A 24,519-nucleotide genomic window follows, 5' to 3' on the forward strand; every position below is an offset into this window, starting at 1 on the left:
TCTGGTTGTTCAAAGCCTCATGCAAACCAGAAGTATTGGAAGACCACAATAAGGTCTCCCCAAAGCTTCTCTTCTCCAGGCTGAACAACCCCAACTCTCTCAGCTTGTCCTCATAGGAGAGATGTTTCAGCCCTCTGATCATTTTTGTGGCCCTCTGGACCGTCTCCAACAGGTCCACATCCTTCTTATGCTGGGAGTCCCAGAGCTGGATGCAGTACTCCAGGTGGGGCCTCACCAGAGCGGAGTAGAGAGAATCGCCTCCCTTGACCTGCTGGTCCCACTTCTTTTTATGCAGTCCAGGAGATGATGGGCTGCAAGCACACATTGACGGCTCACGTCAATATCCCCAAGTTCTTCTCTGCAGGGCTACTCTCAATCCATTCGTACTCCAGTCTGTATTACTCTTGGGAATTGCCACAACCCAAGTGCAGGACCTTGTACTTGGCCTTGTTGAATTTCACGAAGTTCACATGAGCCCGCTCCTTGAGCCTGTCCAGGTCCCTCTGGAAGGCATCCCGTCCCTCAAGGATATCAACTGCACCACTCAGCTTGGTGCCATCTGCAGACTTGCTGAGGGTGCGCTCGATCCCACTGTCTATATTATCAGTAAAGATATTGAATAGTATTAGTCCCAGTACAGACCCTTGAGGGATAGGTACTGCCCAATTTAAGTGAGAAGAACAAAGCATATAGAAATCTTTTTAAAAAACAAAGAATGAAAACTTTTCTTCAGTTGAGACTTTCCAGTCACTTTAAACTGCACAGTCTAGCTATCAATGAAACTCACCCTATCAACACCCAGCGGTTTTATGTGAGAGTATGTTCCAGCTCCTGGATGCACCCAGTCAATTGGACTTCATCATTTCAGGTTACCTTTCCCTGGAACAGATTAAATTTGTGCAGAACTCTGTCAGCTGCCCCTTTGAAAGACAGCCTCAGTGACATTTTAGTGTTGTCAGTCTGTCTAGTCTGCAAGCCTCTGCATAGCCTACAAAAAACATATGCAGTTCTTTGTTGGCTGAACCTCCTGACCATATCTTCATGCAGAAGAAATGCCGTAAGTGTAAACACAGTTTATAAACAGTGAGGTATCTTCTACTATTCAAAAAAGGCTTTTTTTCCTTAATTTATGTGAAGTTACCCTTAATTCATATTTTATATTGCCATCTGTTCTGGAGAAAAGATGTTGATTTTAAGTATGTGGGTGTTTTACATTTCTTTCTTGCTCTGGTTGCATTCATATGGTTGTAGAAGACCAGTCTGATCCCTGTAATAATGGATGTTTTATTCTAAGCTCTGTTATTAAGAGAATTTATTCTGTGCAGTAGTTTTCATATCTCTTAATACGGGGACAAAAAATAACAGAGCTGCAGAATCCTCATATGAAAGATGTTGTATTATTCAATAAGGGAAAATTGCCAATTAAAGCATATTACAAACGGTTCCACTCTAAATAGTGTTTATTCTACCCATTGACAGAGACGTTGCTCGTCCAGCTTAGACTAAATGGATGCCTTATAATCGGTGAATCTGACTGCAAATAGGCTGAAGTGTTCTACTCTTTAGAGGTACCACAGTGTGTTTTCTCATCTTCCTCTCCCTGCGGGATTTATTGAAATGAGGCTGAGCCTATTTCTGTAGTTAAAAGAGTTAATTGTGACTGGCAACCGGCAGCACACCAAGGTGTTGTGGTGTGGAGATGAGATCCCTTCACCCTAAGCTCTACAAAGTGTTTGCCACTGTCGCGTGGTGCCGTAGATGCAGATGTTCAACACAAGACATCCCAGCTTTGAATTTCTGCTGAACAGACGAAAACCTGATTGTAACGTTCCTCTGAGCAGATAGCGAGCCTTGTATTCTGTACCTGCTGTGGTACTGATCCCATGCTCTGTACACAAAAAGCAAAAATTACCCCTGAAAATCCACCATGAAACTCTTAGGTCTTGTGAAATATTCCATCCTTGGATAACTGAGTTTATTCATTGCTCAACATAACTAAATAGGCCTTGCTTGTTAGTGTCTCCTGGTAGTGTACTGGCTGAAAAATAATGCTATAAAAGAATTGTATTTCAGTTCCTGGAGTGCAATGTTTCACTTTGCTGTCAAAACCAACAAGCTGTAGCTTGGAAGCGTGAGTCCTGAGAAGCTGTGCCCTTAAGTAGCTTTATGCGCACAAAACATTGTTGTTCATGTCCATATGTATTTTTGGTACTAGGTCTTGACATTCTGTAAGACCTGAAGATAATTAATGAGTCCTCTTTATAGTACTGTGAATATTTTCATTGGCGTCACCTGGTAGAAAGTATTTGCAGCAACATGTTATTAAGTTTTAAATATTGTAGAGCAAAGACTGCAAGCTGTGCTACGTGTGACTGTGGAGAAGCAACTTTATAAAAACTATTCCCCAACACCTAAAGTCCAGATCTTCTCCTCAGCAGTGGTGGAAAGTCCACAGCAAAGGACTGGGCATTGCTCAGAACCTTTCCCTTTTCTATATGCCTGTACAAATAATGTCATCGAATGAATAAAGAACATCTGAAGCAGGGTTTGTCAAAGGGTTTGAAAATCTCTTCAGCAAGGGAAGAGCTGCTCGCCCTTACTCCTCAGTCAGGAGTTTCTGGTTCTGGGTCAGTCTCTTGCTGAGGAGGACTGGTGTGAAGTATTTTAATGAAGCAAAGTCTTTTGTTTAAAATGCTAAAAAAATTCTTTTGGACGTATATTTGGATATGCATTCTTTGGATGTTTGTTTTTAGGCATCTGTGGTGGCTAGCATAACAGAAAACCCCCCTGAAAAAATAATGTCAATGGGCACATAAACACATTTTCTGAAATTTGGAAGTAATTATAAACCATAGAGCAAGAACATTACAGTGAGTTTCACTACTACTGCCTGAACATGAAGTGAGTATTACAAGGCCACTTCTGCTCATGATGTGATTATGGGAGCAATAAGTTGAAGTGTCAGTTGAAGCCCCAAACCACTTGAATTTTACTTGATTCATTAGTAGTGTATTAAACTGAGAAATGTATTTTGGTATTGAAATGTACGCTAGGTAGCTATAACAAGTATGCCAATGCCATATGTAATGAATTACTGTAATATTTTATGGCCCACAAATAAAAAATACTTGTGGCTACTATAGTGAAACAGAGATGAAAAGGGATGAAAAAAACTAACTGACTTCTTGGACAAAAGATAAGTCAATACCGAACTTTTAACTGACATTGTTGGGAAATCCTAATTTGCCTAAATTGATAACCATAAACTGAAATTGTATTTGTGGCAAAACCATCTGACTTGCACTAAATCTGTTTTGTCATTTTTTGGAAATACATGAAAGTTCAGATGTAACTTTATGCAATAAGAAGTATGGGCTTCTGAATGTTAAAATATTTTAGGTAAATTCTCCAAAGCTTGCAAAGTGAGAAAAAGTTGAGGTTTTCAGGCTTCCCTCAATTTGTGAAGCAAAATATATTTATCAGAGAATGAATGAAGAAGAATGAAATAAGACAGCAGCGTTAGTATAACAGTAGTAGCTGTTGATGTTGGCAAGACTGCTTCATTTGCAAAAAAAATAAAATTATTTTAAAACCACTTTTACTTCCCACTGTTTATACAGGTTTGTTTACCACAAAAAAAAAAAAAAAAAGTCTGGACAATGGCAGAGGGATTTTGAAAGACACACTGTGTGTTATTTCTGTTTGTAAATATTATGATTCTATATTTAAATGCAGTATTTACAGTCACATCTGAGAAGGCAGCTGGCCACTTACATTTCTGAACACCTCTTATTCACACAATCATGTTTTTGAGGAAAATAAATTTACTTTACCTGTCAGTTTGCCAGGACCTCAGTTTCCTGATTTTCAACAAAAAGGATATTTCTTTGTTACAGATTTTTTAGGAGGGAGTAGCTGTGGAGCAGGGATGGGTTTCTGAAAGAGAGTGTGATTTTTAGACATTGTTTCTATTAATATTTGTTAGTATCTGCTGTGGTAGCACTGGATTGGCATTGTTAGAAGTTAAGAAAAAAAAAGCCCACACAACTACAATAAATAACAGAAAGTTAACCTTGAAGCCAGACTGATTATCTTTCCTTCAGTTTATTAATTCATTTTCTTGTGTCTAGTGCTACTCAGTTTGACCTTTTACCTTTGCAGAGAAAATATTCATGTGAAATTGTTCCCATTTTTTTGAATTGCAGTGAGATTTGAGTCCTGAACCCAGCAATAATCCTTATTAGTGATAAAATTACTTGAAAATAAGTATAAGGATGCAAATGAAAACAGAAATATTATTTAAGCAAAGAATATTACCTTGTGAAGGATTATATGCCAAAAATGTAATAAATCTAGTTCCGTCAAACAAGTTAATAGACTTCCCAAATTACAGAGTTCTCTTATTTCACAGAGGAACTGACATTTCAGTTTTGAATGTCAGAGAAGTGATAGGAATGGAAGTCAACCAACAAGTTTGGTTCATATTTTTTGCATGGTTCTAAAATATTGCTGTAACGGAAAAACCTTGATCAAAGCTTGGTGGTTGCGCAGACCGCACCACCATCCACTGCTTTTTGATTTGGAAGGTTTGAGGTGGGGAAGGGGGTTGATCATCTGAGGCTACAGTTTTGGAATGTTTGCTAACATGATAAACTGAAAAAGATTTGAAGTACGTGAGCATAAATCTGAGTGTACAAATGCATAGGCATTTTTTTTTTTTTTAACAAGACTCATTAAAAATAGGAGATTTTAAAATTGTGAGCAGAACTGCATGCACGTTTTATGGGCTTACAAGTGGCTCACAAGTGCTCTTTTTTGTGCATTTCAATGTATTGAAGTCAGTGGGAGTTTCATCATTGGCATCACTGAACACCAGATCAACTCTGGAGTGCACTGGACTGAGCCTTCGCTTCCTGGGAAAGTTGAGTGTCACTCACAGCTTCTCTGCATTGGCATTGAATACGCCTAGTTTGGTAAAGAAGCATGTGGATTGCCTTGGTAGCTTTAGGAAAAGCTAGGTAATGTATCCCATAAGGGAAATAGTGCTTGTGTATTAAACACTACTTCATTGTGTACATTGTCTCTTGAGGTAGTTCAAGATAGTTGTGGACCCTGTGGTATCTCTATCACACAAGATTGTCTCTTGACATGAGTTAAAATCTACAGGAAATGTCTGTATTCTGGCATTTTCCCTGTCATATTTGCCGCATTTTGTAGGGACGTTTGTTGGCGTGCCTGAGCGCCTTCGGGTGGGGAGTGTTCTCCAGAGCACAGCTCCAGTCCTCCATATGCTATACATTTAGCTCTAAATACAGCACTTACATATTTCAAGGGATCCGTGCTAACTTGATAGCATTGCCTGGGGGAGAAAGAAGTGCTTTCCTGCAAAGATTGTCATGGGCCATGGAGTGATAGCTGAAAGTAGCTGCCCTTATTATGCAAAGTTCCTGGAGGTATTTGGAGATCTATGTAGCTGTAAAATAGCCTTTTCTCACTCCTGGTTTTATCCCCCTTTCTCTCAGTTCTGTGTCTCAAGTTAAAATATATATTGTTATACATGAGCTTCTGTCTAGAAAAGCATTAAGAGCAAGGACCAAATCTCATCTGTGTTACTCATGTGGTTAGCTCGCCTGCTTTCATTGTGTCTACTTGAACAAGTAAAATAAAAATGGATTTAATTCCAAATCTTTTTACTAACTGGCAGGGAAGAGTACTCATTGACCATAATAATATCTTAGCTGAGTACTAGATGTCATCTATAAATGATACACATTTTTTAGTCATTAAGTCACATTAAGCAGTACTAAGTTTTGCCCTCAGCATAAGTAGTCTCTTGCAATTGCATCTGTCGCTTCAGTATGCAGAGAACATGAAAGGAAAATTGTGTTTTGCCCTATTATCTAAGAAATTGCAAAGCTATGAAAAATAGATTACTATTAATAAACAAAATTTTCTTCAAAAGGCTATGCGTACAGTTGTGAGGAAACAGCTGCTCTCCCTTCCAGAATATACAATTGGCAAGTACATTAATTTTAAAAAAGACAATTTTGAAGGCATCAAAATGAGTAAAAGTGCAGAAACTGTGACAAGAATACATATACACACCGCTGTGATTCAATATGATCTGACAGAGGAACAGTTTTTCCTCTTAATACATAAAGTGGTATATTTAAACCTTTCTTAGGCAGCTAGATTTCTGCTAAATTATCACAAGCAGTACAGGTGAACCATTGCTGATTTTGATCATATCCAAGTTACCTAAAAAGTAATAGGACTTAAAGTATCTCCACTATGCCTTCCCTCTGTGTTAGAAAAAAAGCAGGATGTTTTTCTGTTAAAACTATTACACTCAGTGCAATGCTTGTGAGGAGTACCGAACTGACCGTTACAGAGATTAGCACAGATAGATTCCTAATTAACCTGTGAATAACCAGTAAGGACAGGCAGCTGTCTGGCATGTGTTCCCACAGCATTCTCAGGGCCTCAAGCAAGAGCTGGCACATCCAGCCAAAGACTATTTCCTCCTCCATCAAGTCAGCAAGGCCACAATCAGCAGTGATATTGTTGTGACTTGGGACATTTGTCCACTAAGAGATGGATTCGTAAAAACCCTATTCATTAGATGCAGACCACCAAAGAGCCTCCAAGTACAAACAGTCTGGACAGAAGCCATCTAGGCTAGCGCTGAACCAGAGACCACAAGATGAAGATTTCTATAGCTCATAACCATTTGCTCCAGCTGTTTGCTTTGAATACACAAGACTTAAATAAGCGTGATTAGGACAATAAAGATAAGCAGTAATGCATGATAAAGATAAGTAATATAACTCTAGTGTTCATAGGTTAAGCTACATGTTATTTTTACGTGGCAAATTTCAGCATGACTAGTGTAGTGTTCTGTGGTTCTCCTTGTGGTAGCTCTGACTCAAAAGACTGGTCATTTGTCACTTAATGCACACAACCAGGTGTATTATGAGTGAATAAACAATGATGTGAGAAGGTATCACTGGCAGCTGAACAAAGGAGATGAGCTGAGACTGAAAATGGGAATGAAAATAACACAAATGTAATTTTTGTCATGCAAGAAACATCTGTGTGAGTAAGGATTCCAAGTTACTGTTGCCAAGGAAATTGTAATGGTAATTTCAACTGTTGTTGGTATTATATCTTGATGTAGGGAACATACGCTGTGGTTATAAAAAAACAGGTCCTAGATGTGAAGTTTAATTCTTCTCTGACAAAGCATTTGATTACGAATTACAGATGATAATGCTGCTTCTCCTGACTGATGTTGATTCTTCGTTAGACAAAGCATCATTTCTAGAGTAGATCATGCGTGAGGCCTACAGCAGTGGAAGCGTCACTTGGAAGCTTGAGCTCTGAGTTCTCCAGCTCTGAGGTGAAGATTGCTTTCACAAAGGCGTACCTGCACACCAGTTGTTCGCCTTCCCATCCTGAGAATAGAGGCGGATGTCTTCCGCTTCGAGCCATAACTTTTCACTATCGCTTTCAAATGACAAGCGAGCGTCCTTCTTTTCTTGAACCAATTCTGCCATCATCCATCCCAGGATCACTTTCCAGCTTTCCATCCTAATGCTTTTGAATAAAGCAAGGGATTAAAATAAGCCATTTATAGGGCAGGGTTTTCTAATCAACAGTCCTGATCCTGGGAGCACAGTGGAGGTCTGTGTACTGAGAAGAATGTAGCCTCAGTTGTCCCAAATAAGCTCACCTTTACTGAAAAGCACATTGGAATGGCCCCGTTCTTATAGTGGTCCATGGCATAACCAGTTTCTGGGACTGTTTTAGCAAGTTCACTTTGTAACTCCAGGTCTGACTTTGAGAGGATTTCCAGCAACCTCAGGACAAAAAGCTTAGTCCTGTGTAAGCCTCTTCCTAACCTCAGCCCCAAAGCTGCTCCCAAAAGATCCTAGGAGAAAATTATCCTGATAGAAAAATGAGAAATTTCTGTGTATTTTATTTTCTGTTCACCCTGTCATGGATCCAGATAAGTCCCCCACCCCAGGGAAGGAGTACATTAAAAAGTCTTAACAATATTCTAATGAAGTAGAAGAATCCACATTACCAGGTCCCAGTCTCATGGAAACACTTCCCAGAAATCTGCCAGGTCCCTGTTTGTTTCGACTAGTCAGTCAAGTGGTGTAAATTGCTCGGTCCTCACAGACACTGCAAAGAAAATTGCCTATAAATGGTGTTTTCTTCTGGTAAGTCAGAATGTGACCTGCAATGGAGGCAATCAGTCTCAATCAAAAATTGAGACATTTTAATGTTTCTTTCACCTTGGACCTGTGGCTGGTCTCCATATTTGAAGTAAGTTAATAATTTCAAATGAAGAACAAATGTTGTGAAAACATGTCTGTTTGCCAGTAATTTCCAAGCGTGTTTTCTTCTGTTTACCAGAGATCTGGAGAAATAAGACAGCCTCTTAACTAAATTGACTAAATAAAAGGAATCTGCTTTTGAAGTATATGGATTTCAGAATCAAATTTCCTTTTTCTGTGCCTGTTGGCTTTATAGGCTTGTTTACTCAGGAGGAAATGACTTGTTTTATAATGTGTTTAACATCATGTTAGTTAATCTGTGCCATAATATAGAGTTGTTTCCTTGTGTAAGCAAGCGTTTCACGTGTAAGCGTGTGTGAATCTCTCACTGAGATGAGGGGAGTCTGTATTCAAGCCTGTTCCTCTGTTTACGGGGCGGACAGAAGAGCAGACTTGTTGGTTACACAGCTGTATTGTATGTTTGAGATCTCTCTTTCTGTATATATTAACTTATTTACATTTTCTTGTCATTGCTTTCCCTCATTAATATTTTGGGACAGTTTTACAAGCAGCTTATGTGTAGATACTGAAGTCTCTAAAACATCACAAAAAGAAATCTCAGAATCAGGGCCCCTCAGGAAAAAAGCTACAAAATTATTCTTGTTGCATAACGTTTCAAAATTTCCAGGCTCCTGTTTAGACAACTGCCTGTAGATGGGATTATTAAAGATGACAGTCTTGAGGAAATCAAGCCTCTCTATAGGCAGTTGAATAAATCATTTCCAAGTAGGGGAAGGATACAAAGACTAGTGGTCATACAGAAAACCAGCTTTCTGAGGAACAGACAATATGCAGTCATTGAAAAATGTTACTGCCTATTGGCCATAATAATCAGAAAATGTGTGTGAACATATATTAGAAATAATCCTGTTTAAATCATTCTCAATTACTGAAATGTCTGACTACTGCAGAGTATCTTTACACTAATAGTTCTTTAAGTAAGATACTGTAGAGATCTCTTGGATAACACTTTTAAAAATTTCTTACATGAAATTGTCAGTCCATCATCAGAAAGTGAAGGAGACGTTAGTTGAAGTTCAGCTGATCCATTCATTGCTAATACATTCTGCATGATTCATCCTGATAAAGAGCAGGAGTTTGGTATCAATTTTCTTATAAGTGATCAAATCAACATGTCCAATGGATTTCGAATCCAAAGCTTTCAATGTATTACACCCATTCGTGACAGGTCGTTCTAGGCTGTTTGAGCTGGTCCGCTTTCATCCTGTCTACCTCTTTCTCCTGTGTTGCCTCTAAGGTTTCCACAGAAACTAAAAAGTCAATGCCGTTTTAAAGAACGCTTTCCTCCCTACTACACCTCTTAAATCTTCCAGCTGCTGTGAGGTTTCCGTGCTATCTGTCCACGCTCAGTCACCTCATCCTTTTAAGTTAAATCTAGAATTTAAAAATATAGTGCCTGATGGTGCCACCCCACTGTTGTGTGTCATGTTTTCTGTTTAACTTAGAAAAGATAGAATGGTAAATTACAGCTGTTGTGGGCAAGGGGAAATGTTGTGAAATTGAAAAGTAGTTGTGTTTTGAAAAATAAATGGCAATCCTGGAAAACAAAAACCTCAAGGAAAAGCAAATTAGGAATAACATGGAAATAATATCACTTGCCAAGTTGCAAGGTTGGAGGTCATATTAGAAGGTCCCAGGACAGTCTTTACATTTTTTTCGTGGTGTTTTTCATTCCCAGTTACTTGTGCTTTCCTCTTGTGCTAAAGTATGGCTACAAATCATGCTTGATATAATTTACCATAGAGGCAAATCAGGCTGATAAATATTTTCTCTTTTTTAAACTATACAGTCTATTTCTAGTGGTGTAAAAGAGATGGAACTGCAGTTAGTGGTATTACTTTAAAAGAAAAAGAAACAAAAGATGTGGCAAAAGGGAATCGAGCCCATAGATGTGTAATAGGAGGCAAATGATTGTTTCCAGCGCTGAACAAGGAAAACCTTCTGTGAAGGGTTTTATGTAATTTTGTTCAGCTGAACAAAGTGGAGAATACTTAACAAAATTGCCATTTTTAAAATCTCATTGTGAATACTCAGCATGCTGTGATCGTACGCTGTGTAATGGTGTTTGCAATGAATAAATTGCTGTAGATACTATAATATAAATAACTATTTTGTGCATTAAGAAGCAGTTTTCTTCATGATGGTTTCTATCTCAGGAACGCTCTGAAGACAGGACTTTAGAGAATAAAAGCATCAAAGCACTCTCTGAATAACACCAGTCTGCTAAAGCGCTGGGATACTTCTAATAATTTTTAGGGGTATTATTTAGGAGTGAATAATAAAATCAATAAGTGATATTAGCTTTGGTCTTAATCTATTTGTTATTTTTCCTGTGGCCAAAACTTACTAATTTTAAATACAACATGGTTTCAGCGACTTCAGTGAATAAGTTTTAATGGCTCCAGTGACAGGCAGGCAGAGAAAGTTAATCAGAAGGAAAAAAAAAGGATTTGTCTCATACAGACTTTGGGCACACTGACCGGGTGTGCTGCAGGTTTGCTGCAAGAAAGTGGCAGGAAGGCCCAAAGTTAAACAGCATATTGCTTTGGGTGATAAATGGACCTCTAGAAACATCTTGCTAAAACTCAAGAAGATTCACAGTGAAAAGATGTGGTACCCCATACAGAATTCAATTGCTCTCTATAAGCATAAGAAGCAATATCCAGTGTTGTCCTGTAATATGTTGCTGCTCCTGTGACAGCTCATTGGGATCAGTTTTCCTAGATATTCTTCCAGTCGCATTTACCACGAACACATTTGTTCCAAAGTGTAGATGAAAATTGTAACTGGCTTCAATAAAAAGCGCATGATAAAGGCAGGATATAACCACTTTGAAAGAATTGTAGCATGGGTTAGAAAAATGTCTTAATATCCTCCTCCTCTTACTGCTTGCCTAAAAGTAGTATTTTTTTTTAAGGTTTCTTACATAAAGATGGTCTCAATCAGAAAACTGGAAGAGCAAGAAGGAAGTCTGATCCAAATTTTACAGCTGAATTCTGTTGCAGTAATGGAAACTAAGTGGTGTAAGGGATTTGTCTGAAGTTTCTCTTTCTGCCAAAGCCTTACTGAGTGACAAGTGGCCCAGTCACTTCACCCTTGTTTTCCATTATGAATAATTAAGTCCAATGAAAGATACCTACCCAAAAATCATGCTTACGTCATCTAATTATATTGATATTCCAACATATGTAAGACATAAATTCCCAGTAATATTGCAGGGTGACAAAAAATACTGGATCTAGCGTAGGCCCAAATTTGAGTGTTAGATCATGGAAAGCCAAGCTTTTTCACTACATATAGCATCTAGTTAAAGTAAAAATTAACAACTCTTTAAAAATGTGTAAATCTTGTTACTTTTTAGAGTAATTCAGATTACTTGGGCATCAAATTTAGTGCTGAAAAATTTCTAGCTTTGGTCTGGATAATAAGTATTAAGAAACACTTTTTGCACCATATAGATGAAGGAATTGAGGTGAGGATAAATAATGAAAAAAAAATTAGGAGTTTTCAGAGATTTTCAGGAAAAATAAATGAAGAAAATGTTATACAGTCCAAAGGTAAAAATTTGGGGAGAGTTTATTTTTTGATGAGTGTTTAAGTCATCAATATCATAGCCGAACTAAGCACTTATCTCTAATTCTGAAGGGGTTTATTCCTTTAATTGTTCTTTGATTTTACTGCTTGGAGACCAGCCTGCTAATTTTATTCATAGCAGAGGTGTTATTAACCGTACAACTGTGCCCATTGCCACAGGCAGTCTCAGTGCTCGCTGCTCTCTCTTTGTTTTTGTTTTGTAGAAATATATTCCTTTGGCTGCTGTGGCAACTGTTTATTACACACATTTATAAAAGTACCTCCTGGTATCACTGTAGCATCTGGGCAGGCAGCTGTGACTCCCTTCCCTACGCCACTGTTGCTGCAGCACCCGTGCTGCTTGCTCCTCATTTTCTACGTCTCAGAAGAAGGGCAACAGGGAAGGAAAGAAACAAAATGAGTAACTGCTGTACTGTAATAAAATCCCCCCTACACCATTTTCTACCCTCTCCTCTCTTCTGGAGAAAGATGAAAAATAGCAGGGTGTGTTGATGGCTGTTGATGAGAGAAAAAGAAAGGGGATGTTAGGGGACGGGGGATCTGCATGTACCTCCTGAAGGGAGGAAGCATCCACTATGATGGAGCAATGAATTATCACCGTACAGAGAGAGGGAATGGGAGAGACACCACCCTCGAGCAGAAAATAGAAAATACAGGTTCTACGAAGGAGAATTGTCAGTAACAAGGGAAGAGAAAAGGGTGAAGGCTCAAGAGGTCGTGGATGAGGTGGCCTTCCAGAATGGAGAAGAAAGAGAACTGGGAGAAGAGCAGAGGAAATTCAACAGATACCTGGTGTTGCTGGCACTGCCTGTAACCGTTCCAAAGCAAAGGCACACAGGAGTGGGAACGCAGGGCTGAGAACTACGGCCGCTCATGGGGGTGTTATGCTGATGCTCCTCAATGGCACTATTTTGCCTTTTTTTGAACGGGGCTGGGCTGGGTGCGCAGGTGGGTCTGAGTTACCTGGTGACGTTAGCATCAGCAGAGCTCCTGTTGACTTTACTCCTTCCCACATGGGGATTATCCAGCAACCACTGTGCCAGCACAGCCCCGCTGCTGGTCTCGTGGCTGTCCCCAGGCGTGGGGACGGCCCCGAGCTGTGGTACAGACCAAGGCAACGCTTTCGCTTAGGACCAGTTTCAGTGTTGGCACCATGCTCAAAACAGAGAGCAAAGGTATGTACTGGGTATATTTTGATGAGGCTTTGGATGTGCTTCTCAAGAGACGTATCTCGCTGAAAGCTAAATCTGTAGTCTTCTGTTTTGTCACATCCATCCTCTTCCCTCACCAGCGGTACTCTGAGTTATTTTGCCAATCTGCCAATACTTTTGTATCCACCTAGCCCTCTGGGCAACTGTCTTCCCAGAAGCATTCACCAAGGGCAGCTAGAGGCAGGATCTGCTCCAGCATAACTGTTAGATGGGCAAGAAACAGGATTGCAAGAAAAAGTGTTGTATGTCTTAAAAATTGAGATAATTCTGTGGTGAGCTTCCCTCCTCAGAGGGAAATCTCTTCAGTAGTAAACTCAAGGCTCTGTGTAATAAAAGGAAAGCAAGAGGAAGGGACTTAACTGTATCTCTTTTCTTTCAGCTGTCAGATGTTACTGAAGATAGTTGAGAGGGTCTGCATCCTCCATGGACTGCACCTAGGGCAGGGGAACCCCAGTTCTGATGTGTGTTTCTGTGTGCTAAGGGAATTCAGGTTAGATAATAAGAATGAATCTCCATAGACAATGCCATGGAAAGTGAGTTCATGGACAACATTAATATAATAACCTGGTCCTGCTTTATTCTGCTCTGCTATAAAGGATGAGGGTAAAAATGAACTTAAACTTACCCAGTCCAGAAGAATCTTCCAATTCCTTTCTGCGTCCTAAGGAATGGGAAGACCTCCCAGCCATCTCACATTCCTGTTTTATTTGGCCTAATGGTTTCCCCATACACACTGTTAGCATGTCAGGACTAGTAGGCAATTTAAGTTACAATTCCTTTTCTTACTTCTTTGGTTTGTGCTATAGTCTTGCCTTTCCCTTCTGTTAAAGAGTACAGTTACACTTTAAAAGTGGATACCAGCAAGATTCAGATACCAAGAATGGAAGACATCGAGCTAGTCCTCAGTTTCTACAGTATAAGGTTATGCTGCCTCCGGTTATAGATGCTGGGGAAGCATGGGATTCCTCATCAAGAAACACAAGTTAGATTAGAAAATAATACTATTATTTTGACTAATTTATTCCGTACAACTACTTGATATACATGTGGGATACTGTTACTTCTTTGAATTTGTGTTTTTATTTTTTTGAGTTATTCTCTGGAAATTGAGTAAATTTGTATGCAGATCACAGCTCCGATAAAACTAAAAATCAACTGTAATTGCATAACTTCTCCAGATAGGTTTTCATCTGGTATGTCTCATAGATGCTGTTGTTTTCATACAACTCTCCTAATACATCATTTTAAATTTAATATTTCATGATATACTAAATGCAGGGAAAGCTTGGTGTTTATAATGGATTGTACTGGACAAGCAGTTTTCAGCAGCGCTACTTTCAAGTGACTGCCTGACTGAAATATGTTGAGGGAATAGAAAATACTCAGTGCGTTAAGCATATTTAAAGCAAAATGAATTCAGTTATAGTAGCATTTAAAGTATTCTGCTACTAACTGTAACTGATGTGCATACATTTCACCTGCAAGCATGTATGTGGGAGGCAGTGGCAGAACTAAAATAGATAAGGAGAGGCAAAGGAGAGTGAAATACAAAGGAGACCATTTTACCTATTTTGACTCCTTTGTCCTGAATTTCATACACCCATACTGATGTCATTCTGGACAGGGACAGAGGCTGGTTCCATGTCCACCCACCCCAGCTCTTCCAGGGAGCAAAGCTTCCCCAGCGGGTAAACCAGGCAATATTGTGAGCAGTGTCTCATCAGCTACAGGGGAATAATGACAGCAGAGACCTTGCTCTTGATGAGCCACTGATAACCTACGGTCTCCAGAGTCTTTATGCTCAGCTGCACCTCCTCAGTCCTACATTACCAATTGCACCTGGGAGAAAATGCTGGAAATGTTGGGAGTGCCAGTTCTGGGGTCACACTGCCTGCTTCTTGCTGGGCTTCGCCATTGCCCCATCCTGTGGGTTTGCTGGGCTTGGAGCATCAGGGCTCAAACTGGGAGGCTGTGCTGCCGGTCTGACAGCAGACTTGTCCTTCTCCTGACCATGTCATCCTTCTAGTTCAGCCACTTCCACCTGGAGCAGCCCCAGGCACCGTTATTTCTCCCCTGAAGGTGACAGATTTAGCAGTGGGCGAGCAGCATGCGTATGCTCTGGCCCTGGGTCAGTGGAGTTCAAGACAGATTTAGTCTGCCCTTTGCCAAGCGGATGCACATCTGAATCTCTCCTTCCAAAGATAACAGAACTTCAGGCACTGAGATGTTTGGTTTCCTTTCTTTGAGATCTGTGGTTTGGTTGCCAGTAACATTAATAGAGCTGGAATATAAATCATACTGAATGTAAAACACTCAGGCTTCAGTGTGCCGGGCAGATATCCATGTGGAGAGAAGGGCAATTAAATCCTCTTGCATTATAAACCATATAGAATAAGGATCTGGCTGAGGTCTTGCACATATGGGAGTTTTCTCTAGCAGAGCCTGATGAGTCGTCATTCTGGCTGCCAATAATGTGGATAAATAAAAGGCTTACAATTAGGAAATAAGGAAAACAGAGATATAACACCTGTCAAACTTTTTGTATAATTAATGTGCAAGTTAAAAAAAAAATGTTGTGCTTGTGCGTGCTATTGCCCTTCATACCAGCTGTTGCCTGTGCGCATGGATCAGTATTTTACATCGGCTGAACAGCCTTGCTGCCAGCAAGCACTCAAATGGGCAACATCAGTAACAGCAGCCTTCCCACACTCCATACAATTCAAGCTATTCTTCAAATTAATAATAATACTTAATAAAGCTTCATCTCTTATTTGCAAAGAAAACCTTCAATTAATGTTAATCAGCATCCTCAGAATGTGATCAGGCTGGGCTTGTAGCTGGACGTGCCGAAACAGTTCAACTGGCAGATGGAGCATTTTCCAACTATTCTAATTAATGACTGCTCATTTCAAATGTTAATGCAATTAAATAAATAGGAAAAACAAATAAAAATAATATAGATTATGAAAATGCGACCATCAGAGAGACTTCTGATTAAAAAGTGAGCCTCACTCAAACCCGAAAAGAGCCCAACCATCCCCTCCTGGCGAAATAAGGTCTCATAAAGACAGGGTTTGCTTTTGTTACTTGCTATTTCCAACCATTTCTCTGGGATCGACATTTGGATCACTTCCATTTTAACCTACTGGCATCAACCGAATCATTACTTCTCCAAGTATTAAAACACTTTTCTGCAGAAAATGGGAAAGGGTTTTCTTCACATATTATGGGCTTTTTTTCATGTAAGATTTAGACCGCTTCTTGCCTTTTCTTTTTGAACTAATTGCCTGATTTTTTTTTTTAAGGGTTTTAGTTTCTATGAACCTTGTATACCATAGCACTGATGTAGTTCCACATTCATTTGGGCTTATAAAGAGTTCAATTAGCCCCTTAATGCCTAGTTCAGTCACAATTAAACCTTCCCTGTTGACTCGGGAATGGTCTTTCTAAAGGCAGTGGAGGTGGTTTTAATTATTCATTCTCTGGTTTGTTTCTTACAGCAGTCTCAGCTGTGCTTTATTATTCAAAGGTTAATGCAAACTGAGAACTGGGTAAATGAAATTTGTTTGGCAGCTAGCAACCTGATGTATTATAGACACTGTGAAATATGGATGGCAAGACTTCTCTTATTGTGATACTTAAAAAAACCCCAGATTTTATCTTTAAAACAATTCCTAGTTTTGTTACAATGACATATAGAAAATGGATGTTCCATAATGTTACAGTCTCTCTAACCCATTTTTGTTAAGAAAGCACGTAGTTTAAAAAGCCAAGAAGCATTAACAGCTATTACAGAAAATTCATGTAGGTACCATGACTAATGAAGTACACCGCACAGCACTAAGTCATGCAGTTGTGTGCAGGGAATCATGCAGTCAGAAGTTTTAATGAAGGGAGCCCAAGGAATTTCAGGTGAAAGGAGGTTTTATTAACTTTCGGTGAACAAAATGAATAGTTGAGCAGTGAACATGACATGATGTCATATAATAGTTGTATCCTTGGGTACATTGTGAGGCATGGGGCATAGCCAAGAGCTTTCATCTGTTCTACATGCAGGGTTATTTCACAAACCCCTGCATGCTGTGGAAATCTTTATTGAAAACATAACAAGAATTGTTTCACAAGAAATGTCTTAATAACACGTCACTTATTTGAAATGCCTACCAGCACTGCCTTCCTCTGAAAAATATTAATCAGATACCTAGAAGTCCCCATCCCAACTGATCCTAATTAAAATTCAAGTCCTGTATCAGCAACTGGTATCAGCAGGCTGTGAAACAAAAAGAAGTCTTCGTACTCCTTAAGAGGCCACCCTGAGTAAAATATGTACTGCTGTGGACAAGCATTATGTTGTATGAAAGGAGACTGTGTTGGCTTTTGGAAAGGTCATGCCCAAGAACTTTTATTAGTTTTCAGTTTGATTTTTTCAGGAATTAACTATGTGGGTGGATGATTTTTCTTGTTTCACAAACAGCATAATGTTTTATGTATTTTAAATATTGTTCCAGTACTGTGTTTTTAAATTAGGACCTTGACTTAACATAATCCAACAATTTAACCCACTTCTTACTTATATTTTTTTTAAGATAGGGTAAGGATTGCAGAGTAAAGCAGTCTTCTGTGCTAGTGACTGGAGTCCTTAGGTTAGTAACTTAGAAAGTACAGCTGCAAGGTCATTTGTACCCTGCTCAGTCTTTAGTACAGCCTGTGCTGTATAATAATGTGTGTAATTACACTGCTACTGACTGATGAGGTAGGTGGATGAGGAGGTAGGTGAAAATAGGATGGCTTGTGAAGCAAGGCAGTGACAAGACATCTGAGCAAAGTCTCTGTATCCTTGCACTGTAAATACTTCACATCTGCCCACTAAAATATTTGAGATAAGGCAATTGGGAATTTTTCTGCGCTTATTTGAATAATTTATAATGTGATTTTAATACTTCATCCTGGCCGAATATATCACTTCACCGACAGAGCTTAGGACACCAGTTACACATTTTATCCAGGACTAACTTAATGAATGTGATACACAATTTTAACTTGTAGTGATACTGCAAAACCAGTGGTACTGCTAGTAGACTATAACTGATGCAGTATATTCTTGATTGTATGTGGTTATTATGTTATATTTTTGTTTTCTATTTTAGTGCTGGACCCAAAGGAGACAACATTTATGAATGGAGGTCGACTATACTGGGGCCTCCAGGGTCTGTATATGAAGGTGGAGTTTTCTTCCTTGACATTACCTTTTCACCGGACTACCCTTTTAAACCACCTAAGGTTAGTAGGAGGATATTAAAAGTCTGACAGGAGTCCTCTCCTTGTGATATTTTTAATGCGTATGTTGGTATATCATTGTAGGATGAAATATAAAACTTTCAGGGCAATAATGAATATTTAAACTGAGTATTTTGATGGAAAGAATTTAAATAACTGCCTAAAATTTGCCTGCATTTCACCAGTATAGCTGGATGGGTATGAATTTATTTAGCAAGCAGTTGCATAATTTCCAGCAGTTATTTGTTTTATTTGGATTTGTTTCTGTATTTGAGTTGTACCCTTTATAAGCAGCTGAAGATGCTTAATCTTGCCTTTTGACCCATATCATTCACCAGAGGTCTGTGGCAGTCTGACAAAAATGTGCCACTTTCCCACTACCCCATATAAATGACTTCTGCACATGCAAGATACGCTATTGTTCATGAAGTTATAAGTAATTGCTTTACACCGTTTTCTAGGAGAATTTGGAAACACACAACAAAGGCAAGAAACTGGAGTGAAAGACGGAGATATTTACATAATTCCTTACGGGTTCGTTTTCAATGCTGTCAATAATGACACTAACCACAAACATAGAACTGTACCAGTAACATGAAGGTGGTAGAGCATTACCATGATTGAGTAGTCTCGGAATGTGAAACAGGAAAAATCTAGTGATTATGAAGACTAGAAAAACAGAAATGGGCTGAAATGCAGTAATGCAGAGTGTCATCAATAACCAGTAGTCATAACTGCTGAGGGAGGGTGTCAAAAAGAGGCTTTACGGGGTGATCACAGGATTAGTACAAACCACCTGTTTAATGCATCTATAAAAAAGGCAAATACAGTCCTAAGATGCATCCTCTGGCATTGCCTGTAGAGATAAGGAATTACCTATGTCACATACAAAACACTTGTAAGACTTTATCTGGAAGACCGAGTGCAATTCTTAGCACACATGTTCACTAACAGGAACAGAAACTGGGAAAATTTACCCCGCAGGGCTGTTAATACTCAAATAAATTGATAGGCCTGTCCTTTATGAACCAAAGTGAAAAGAGGTGAATCGTTCACCTTGCCAGTGTGGAAAGTGAGAGACTGGAACAGCTCCCTGGGAGGATCTATGGGAGCAAAAATATTTACCCTCTTTCTGACACATTTCTGAAAGGCTTGGTGTGCCATGTTGGTCTATGCTAGAAAGGTGTTGCATTAAAAGAGGAAGGAGCTGACTCCTATTTGATTGCCGTGAGTAGACTGTTGAAAGAGGAGTGTTTATAAACAACATTTTAATGAAACAGTAGTAAAGTTTATAGTCGTTAACATGGATATTATCAGGAAAAGTTGGGTGGTTGGTTTTTTTTAAAAAAAAAAAAGAGAGATGTGAATTCAAAATACTTCTCATTCTGTAAAGTAGACTTTCCCAGTGACCTAAAGATGAGTCAGTGTTATAGATGGTCCGACTTCATTTCCCACTTTCAGTGTTCTGGTTTAGGGAAGCTTTGAGGTCCCCGACGAGACTTACAGGGGCTGTACACCTCGCCGACTGCACATTTTCTGATTTAGATAACTATGATTGCACAGTGAAGAAAGAATTTGAAACTTCCTAACTTCTCCTTCAGTTAATTGAAGCTTTAGGTACACTGAGCTGGGCGATGCCCTTTTCTTTCTGCCTCCTTCCCAGCCCAGGCCAGTCCAAGACTTCTTATTTGCTAAACAAGGTTCATTTTAACAGACCCCTTTAGTTTGTTTCTTTGCTGAGCTTAGTCTGTTTGTATTAGCTGTAATGCAAGGGTTACATTCAGTCCCTCAGCAAATTAAAATTGTATTATTTAGGGGATATTGGCATATCCACTAAATGGATTTGTTGAGTATAAAATAGAGCTTGAAGTTCTCTCAGAGATCCAAACCTAATATGTAAAGAACTAAATGTGAAAGACAAGTTGGAGGGATACCTTTTGTCGTTCTGTCTGTTGAATCTGTCCTAAGGCAATATATGCAATATGCATCCTTTTAAAAGAGAAGGTCCAGGTCCAGTTTGCTGTTTCACTATGAGATAAAGACTTTTTCAATCCACTCTCAGTTGTCTTTGACAACTGTATTATTTTGAGACATGAGTAATGTAGCTGTGCATTGCTTATTCATGAAATATCAAGCAAAGAGCTGGTTCTTAACCCGCTTTGTAATAGATTTTTTTTGTCTGCCTTCATCTTGGTGCCAATTGTCGTTGGAAGAAAAGTCTGTATATAAATCATATGAAAATGTACTCCTTGATAAAGAATGAGAGAGTTGATGATGCCATATTGTATTACTAAAAGGCCAGCATTTATGAAGAGAGAAATTGTTATCTGTAAGAAAGTAATGACTACATGTGCACAGGAGACTAATGTCAGATAGAACCGATGATGTCGCTGGTGTATTTTGTACACATGGATTCTCATTCTATTCACTTCAGCCATTGTTGTAAACGACCCCTATTTTCAGTCCTGCTGTAGGTCCTCTCAAACTGCTGCTATTTCATTACAGCTGTTTTCCAGACCCTATGAAACTGATTCATAGGTAAAATAGTTTGGGAAAGCCCTTGAGGAAAGCAGCATGGGAAGATGACTGCTTGTCATAAGGTAGCTGCTGCCGAACAGTATTGTTGGGAAATGATGGTTAAACGTTATTCACATGCTTATTTCTAGCAAAAGAAAGCTAGTGAGTACATGGAACAGAACACACAGTTCAACAGAACAACACAGTACGATGCTCTCTGTGTCACTGGGTGTTGACATCTCTCCTACTTGAATGCAAGATTTGTGATATTTGGTGCTGTTCTCAAAATCATGGGTCCTACGGTTATGGGAAGAGATCATCTTAGATTTTTTTTTCTAAGTATAGTTCCACTCCTTAAGGCTCTATCGTCTTAAAAAATCTAGAGATAAAGTACAAGACTGTGGAATGTACCGAGAAAGAGATAAAATGTATTTCTGAATGCTGGCAAGATTACCTCCCTGTAAGTACATAGCAGAAAAGGTCTAGTTCACATTTCTCGCTATGATTGAATTCATACATTACTCCTGAGATTTCCATGGGCCATTTTCATCCCTATTTTACTATGAAGCAAGGGAACATTTAGATGAGTACTGTCAAAATTGATCTTCAAAAAATGTGGCCACAAGAGACCTGGGAAGAAACAGAAACTGTGTTTCCCAGATGCAATTACTTGACCCATCTTGAGGTTCCAAACGCAAATGCCCATGTCACATAACTTAGTTACTGTTAAAAGGCCTAATCCAAAGTGTTTTAAAATCTGCAGAAAGATTTCCACAATCCTTTTTCCTTATCTATTCTCTGATGTTATGCACTCTGATATCATGCATGTCTGTGTTGCATGTGGATGTTGGGAAGGGTAAAATAATTTTTAAAGTGAGAAAAATATATTGAAAGTAAATTCAGGGGACATGTCTTTTATTATTATAATTGAAATACGTATGTGGTGTAACCATTGTTTGGTTTGTATTATACAAAGTTCTCAGTATTTTCTAAAGCATCCAGATTCCTTCTATAAACATTGTTGATGCCTATTCTGATCACTGGGCACCCTGCTGCATATTGGAAAACATTATTAAAATAAAATTAAACCTCTGAGAGAATATTTGCACATGAAGAAAAGATGTTTGACCTATATTTGGGGTTTTTTAACAAAGGTATAAAGTAATTTTCATTTGTTCTTCTAGACAGTTAACCTGCTGTCTCACCTTATCTTTAGCACATGAAAGTGAATCACTAATTCATTCAGGTTTTATTTAAACAAAGGAAAAGTATCTATCCAAAACTTACATTTTTATGTATTTCTTCAGTTTTTACACCTTTGTAGCCTTCAACACCACATACTCTTAAGATTTTTAAGATTTACCTCTATTCTTTACATCCTCTAATTACACTTTATGGTCCATTTCATGTTCCTCATTTTGCATAGCCAAGTATCACTGCCATCAGGTTTCCCCGCCAGTCTGCAACAACCAGTCTTTCCCCTACAGGTCCACAATTTTCTTTTTGTCTGTCCTTACCCGTCAATGTCTCCCTAAAGTAGGACCATAAGCATAATATTAAATTAAATCATTCTTTACCAAAACAGACTATGACGTGTGGTAAGTCAGAGTATAATTTGCTCTCACAATATAAATTTTTCCCCCTTTAAAGTCAGCCTATTTCAGTTTTTCAACTTTGTCTCATGCCTTGAAACTGGACTGCAGACTTTCGGAGACAGAGGTCACTGACCCTTTCAGCTTTGCTTTCCTTTTAAATCAATGGCATTTGGCTTCACTCACAACTGCAGCACACTCATGCAGAGGAGGGAGTCGTTCTTCCCCGAAAAAAGTTTATCTATGTGTGACTGATCCAAACTGAATAGGTGTGCTGAAGGGCCACCCCAGCCTATCTCTGATTTATCTCCACAACCAGAGAACATGATTTTTAGAACAGCTCATCTGAGACCTGACAAATTAGCTTTGGCTTTCTGGGAGGCTCTAGTCAATTAAGAATATTTCCTTGCCTCCACTGTGAGGTAGCTTCTGTAGCAGTGCAGAAATTAGCTGAGCGCCCAGTTGGCTGAGTCAGCGAGAAAACGGCAGCCCGCAGGATCACTATTCTTTTTTCAGCTTCATCCCAAGTATCACGTTGGTTTTATGAGATGCCAGGCAGGTGGATGGTGTGGAACAGCCGAAGCGAGGCAAAGATGTGGACGTGATCTCACCTTCTGCTAAAGGCCAGTTGCTGCCGAGGCTTCAGTCTTGGTCACAAGGTGAGGTTGCACTTCAGACCAGAAATACCTCATCTCCCTTGTAGTGCAGTGGGCTGAAGAACAGAGAAAGCTGTGCCCCGTTCAGAGCAGCCACTTAAAGAAATTAATGAAAATACTGAGATGGCCTGCCAAGCAAATAACTTTACATTTCTCCAGTGCTTTAATGACCCCTCAACAGTTATTTAGAAATACCTTTGAGATTTCTTTTTCCTGCTAACCATCTTCCTTTCATCCTTAATAGATTCAGACAGTTTGCCCCTTGGCTTTAACAAAGGAGAGCTCTTTCTTGCTCTTTCTCTTTCTTTAGGGCATTGAATGGAACATATAGCTATGCATAGAGAGATGTCCCTTGTGTGGGTGTGAGTGTATCTGTGGGTGTACATGTGTGCAGATATACATGTATATGAATACGGGATATCACATCATTTAGTCAGCCTGATCTGACAAAAAGAATTTCAGCTCAATTTCTGTCCATGGTCCACATAAGAAATCGGTGAATTCCCCAAGTATGCAAATTTTTGATCTGAGATCCTTTAACATTTAGCTATCACAACAAATTAATACTGCATCATTACGTACACTATAGTTATTGAAGGAATGACAGTAATTTCATTATCCTGCATACTGTTTCTCCAGAGCAGGAAGCCTTGATGAATCAGGAAGCCATACCATGGTTGTACAGGTGCTTGTAGAGAAATAATGCTCTTCAAGAGAAGTCTACCCCCAGGAAATGTCACTGTAGTAGTGTCTGCATTTTCATCAAGAATAGTCTTTATTAATAACTTCTACTCTCATATTTGATTGCGTTCAGTCTATTACAGTGTCAATTCAATTTAGCTGTAGCTGATACCATATGGATATATCTATCATTATCCTAGTACTCTGCTAGCTTTATTTTTGAATTTGAGTGATTTATAAAATCTCTTAATCCCAGCTCTACAATTAATCTTGCTGGGGACTTTAATCTCAGCTGACTGAAAAGTGGTTCGCAGGACTTGAAAGCTACAAATGCTAAATCACCTCTAAATCAAAATTAAAATAACAGAAAACTTCATTTCCTCCTTGTAAATCTCATATGTCTATCAACTGACTGACAAATTGTTCTCAGCATTTGAAAGCTTAGCTGTTTTAAATCAACTGCTTGACTGCAAGGAGGGTCTTTTTCCTTTGTAAATATAATGCACAGTGTCTATAGAATCTGATCTTAATGGCAACATTAAGTGTCTCTTCAGTTTTTTATATGTAATTGTCATATAGCACTAATCTCTATACACTACATATCATTTTGTGGAATCCTTCTGTGAGA

The 24,519-nt window shown here is 39.0% G+C and overlaps 1 protein-coding gene across 2 annotated transcripts in view; it reads left to right on the forward strand.

Annotated features, from left to right (window-relative positions):
- The window catches only part of LOC135985436 (ubiquitin-conjugating enzyme E2 E2), a 210,477-nt gene that overhangs the window by 154,073 nt on the left and 31,885 nt on the right, over positions 1-24,519 (forward strand). For both annotated transcript variants that reach the window (XM_065628763.1, XM_065628765.1), the window contains exon 4: positions 18,316-18,448. In XM_065628763.1, the coding sequence (XP_065484835.1) occupies positions 18,316-18,448 (133 nt within the window). The remainder of the gene's footprint in view (positions 1-18,315; positions 18,449-24,519) is intronic.

Source organism: Caloenas nicobarica, chromosome 2 (genome assembly GCF_036013445.1).
Source record: "Caloenas nicobarica isolate bCalNic1 chromosome 2, bCalNic1.hap1, whole genome shotgun sequence".
NCBI classification, from domain to species: Eukaryota; Metazoa; Chordata; class Aves; order Columbiformes; family Columbidae; genus Caloenas; species Caloenas nicobarica.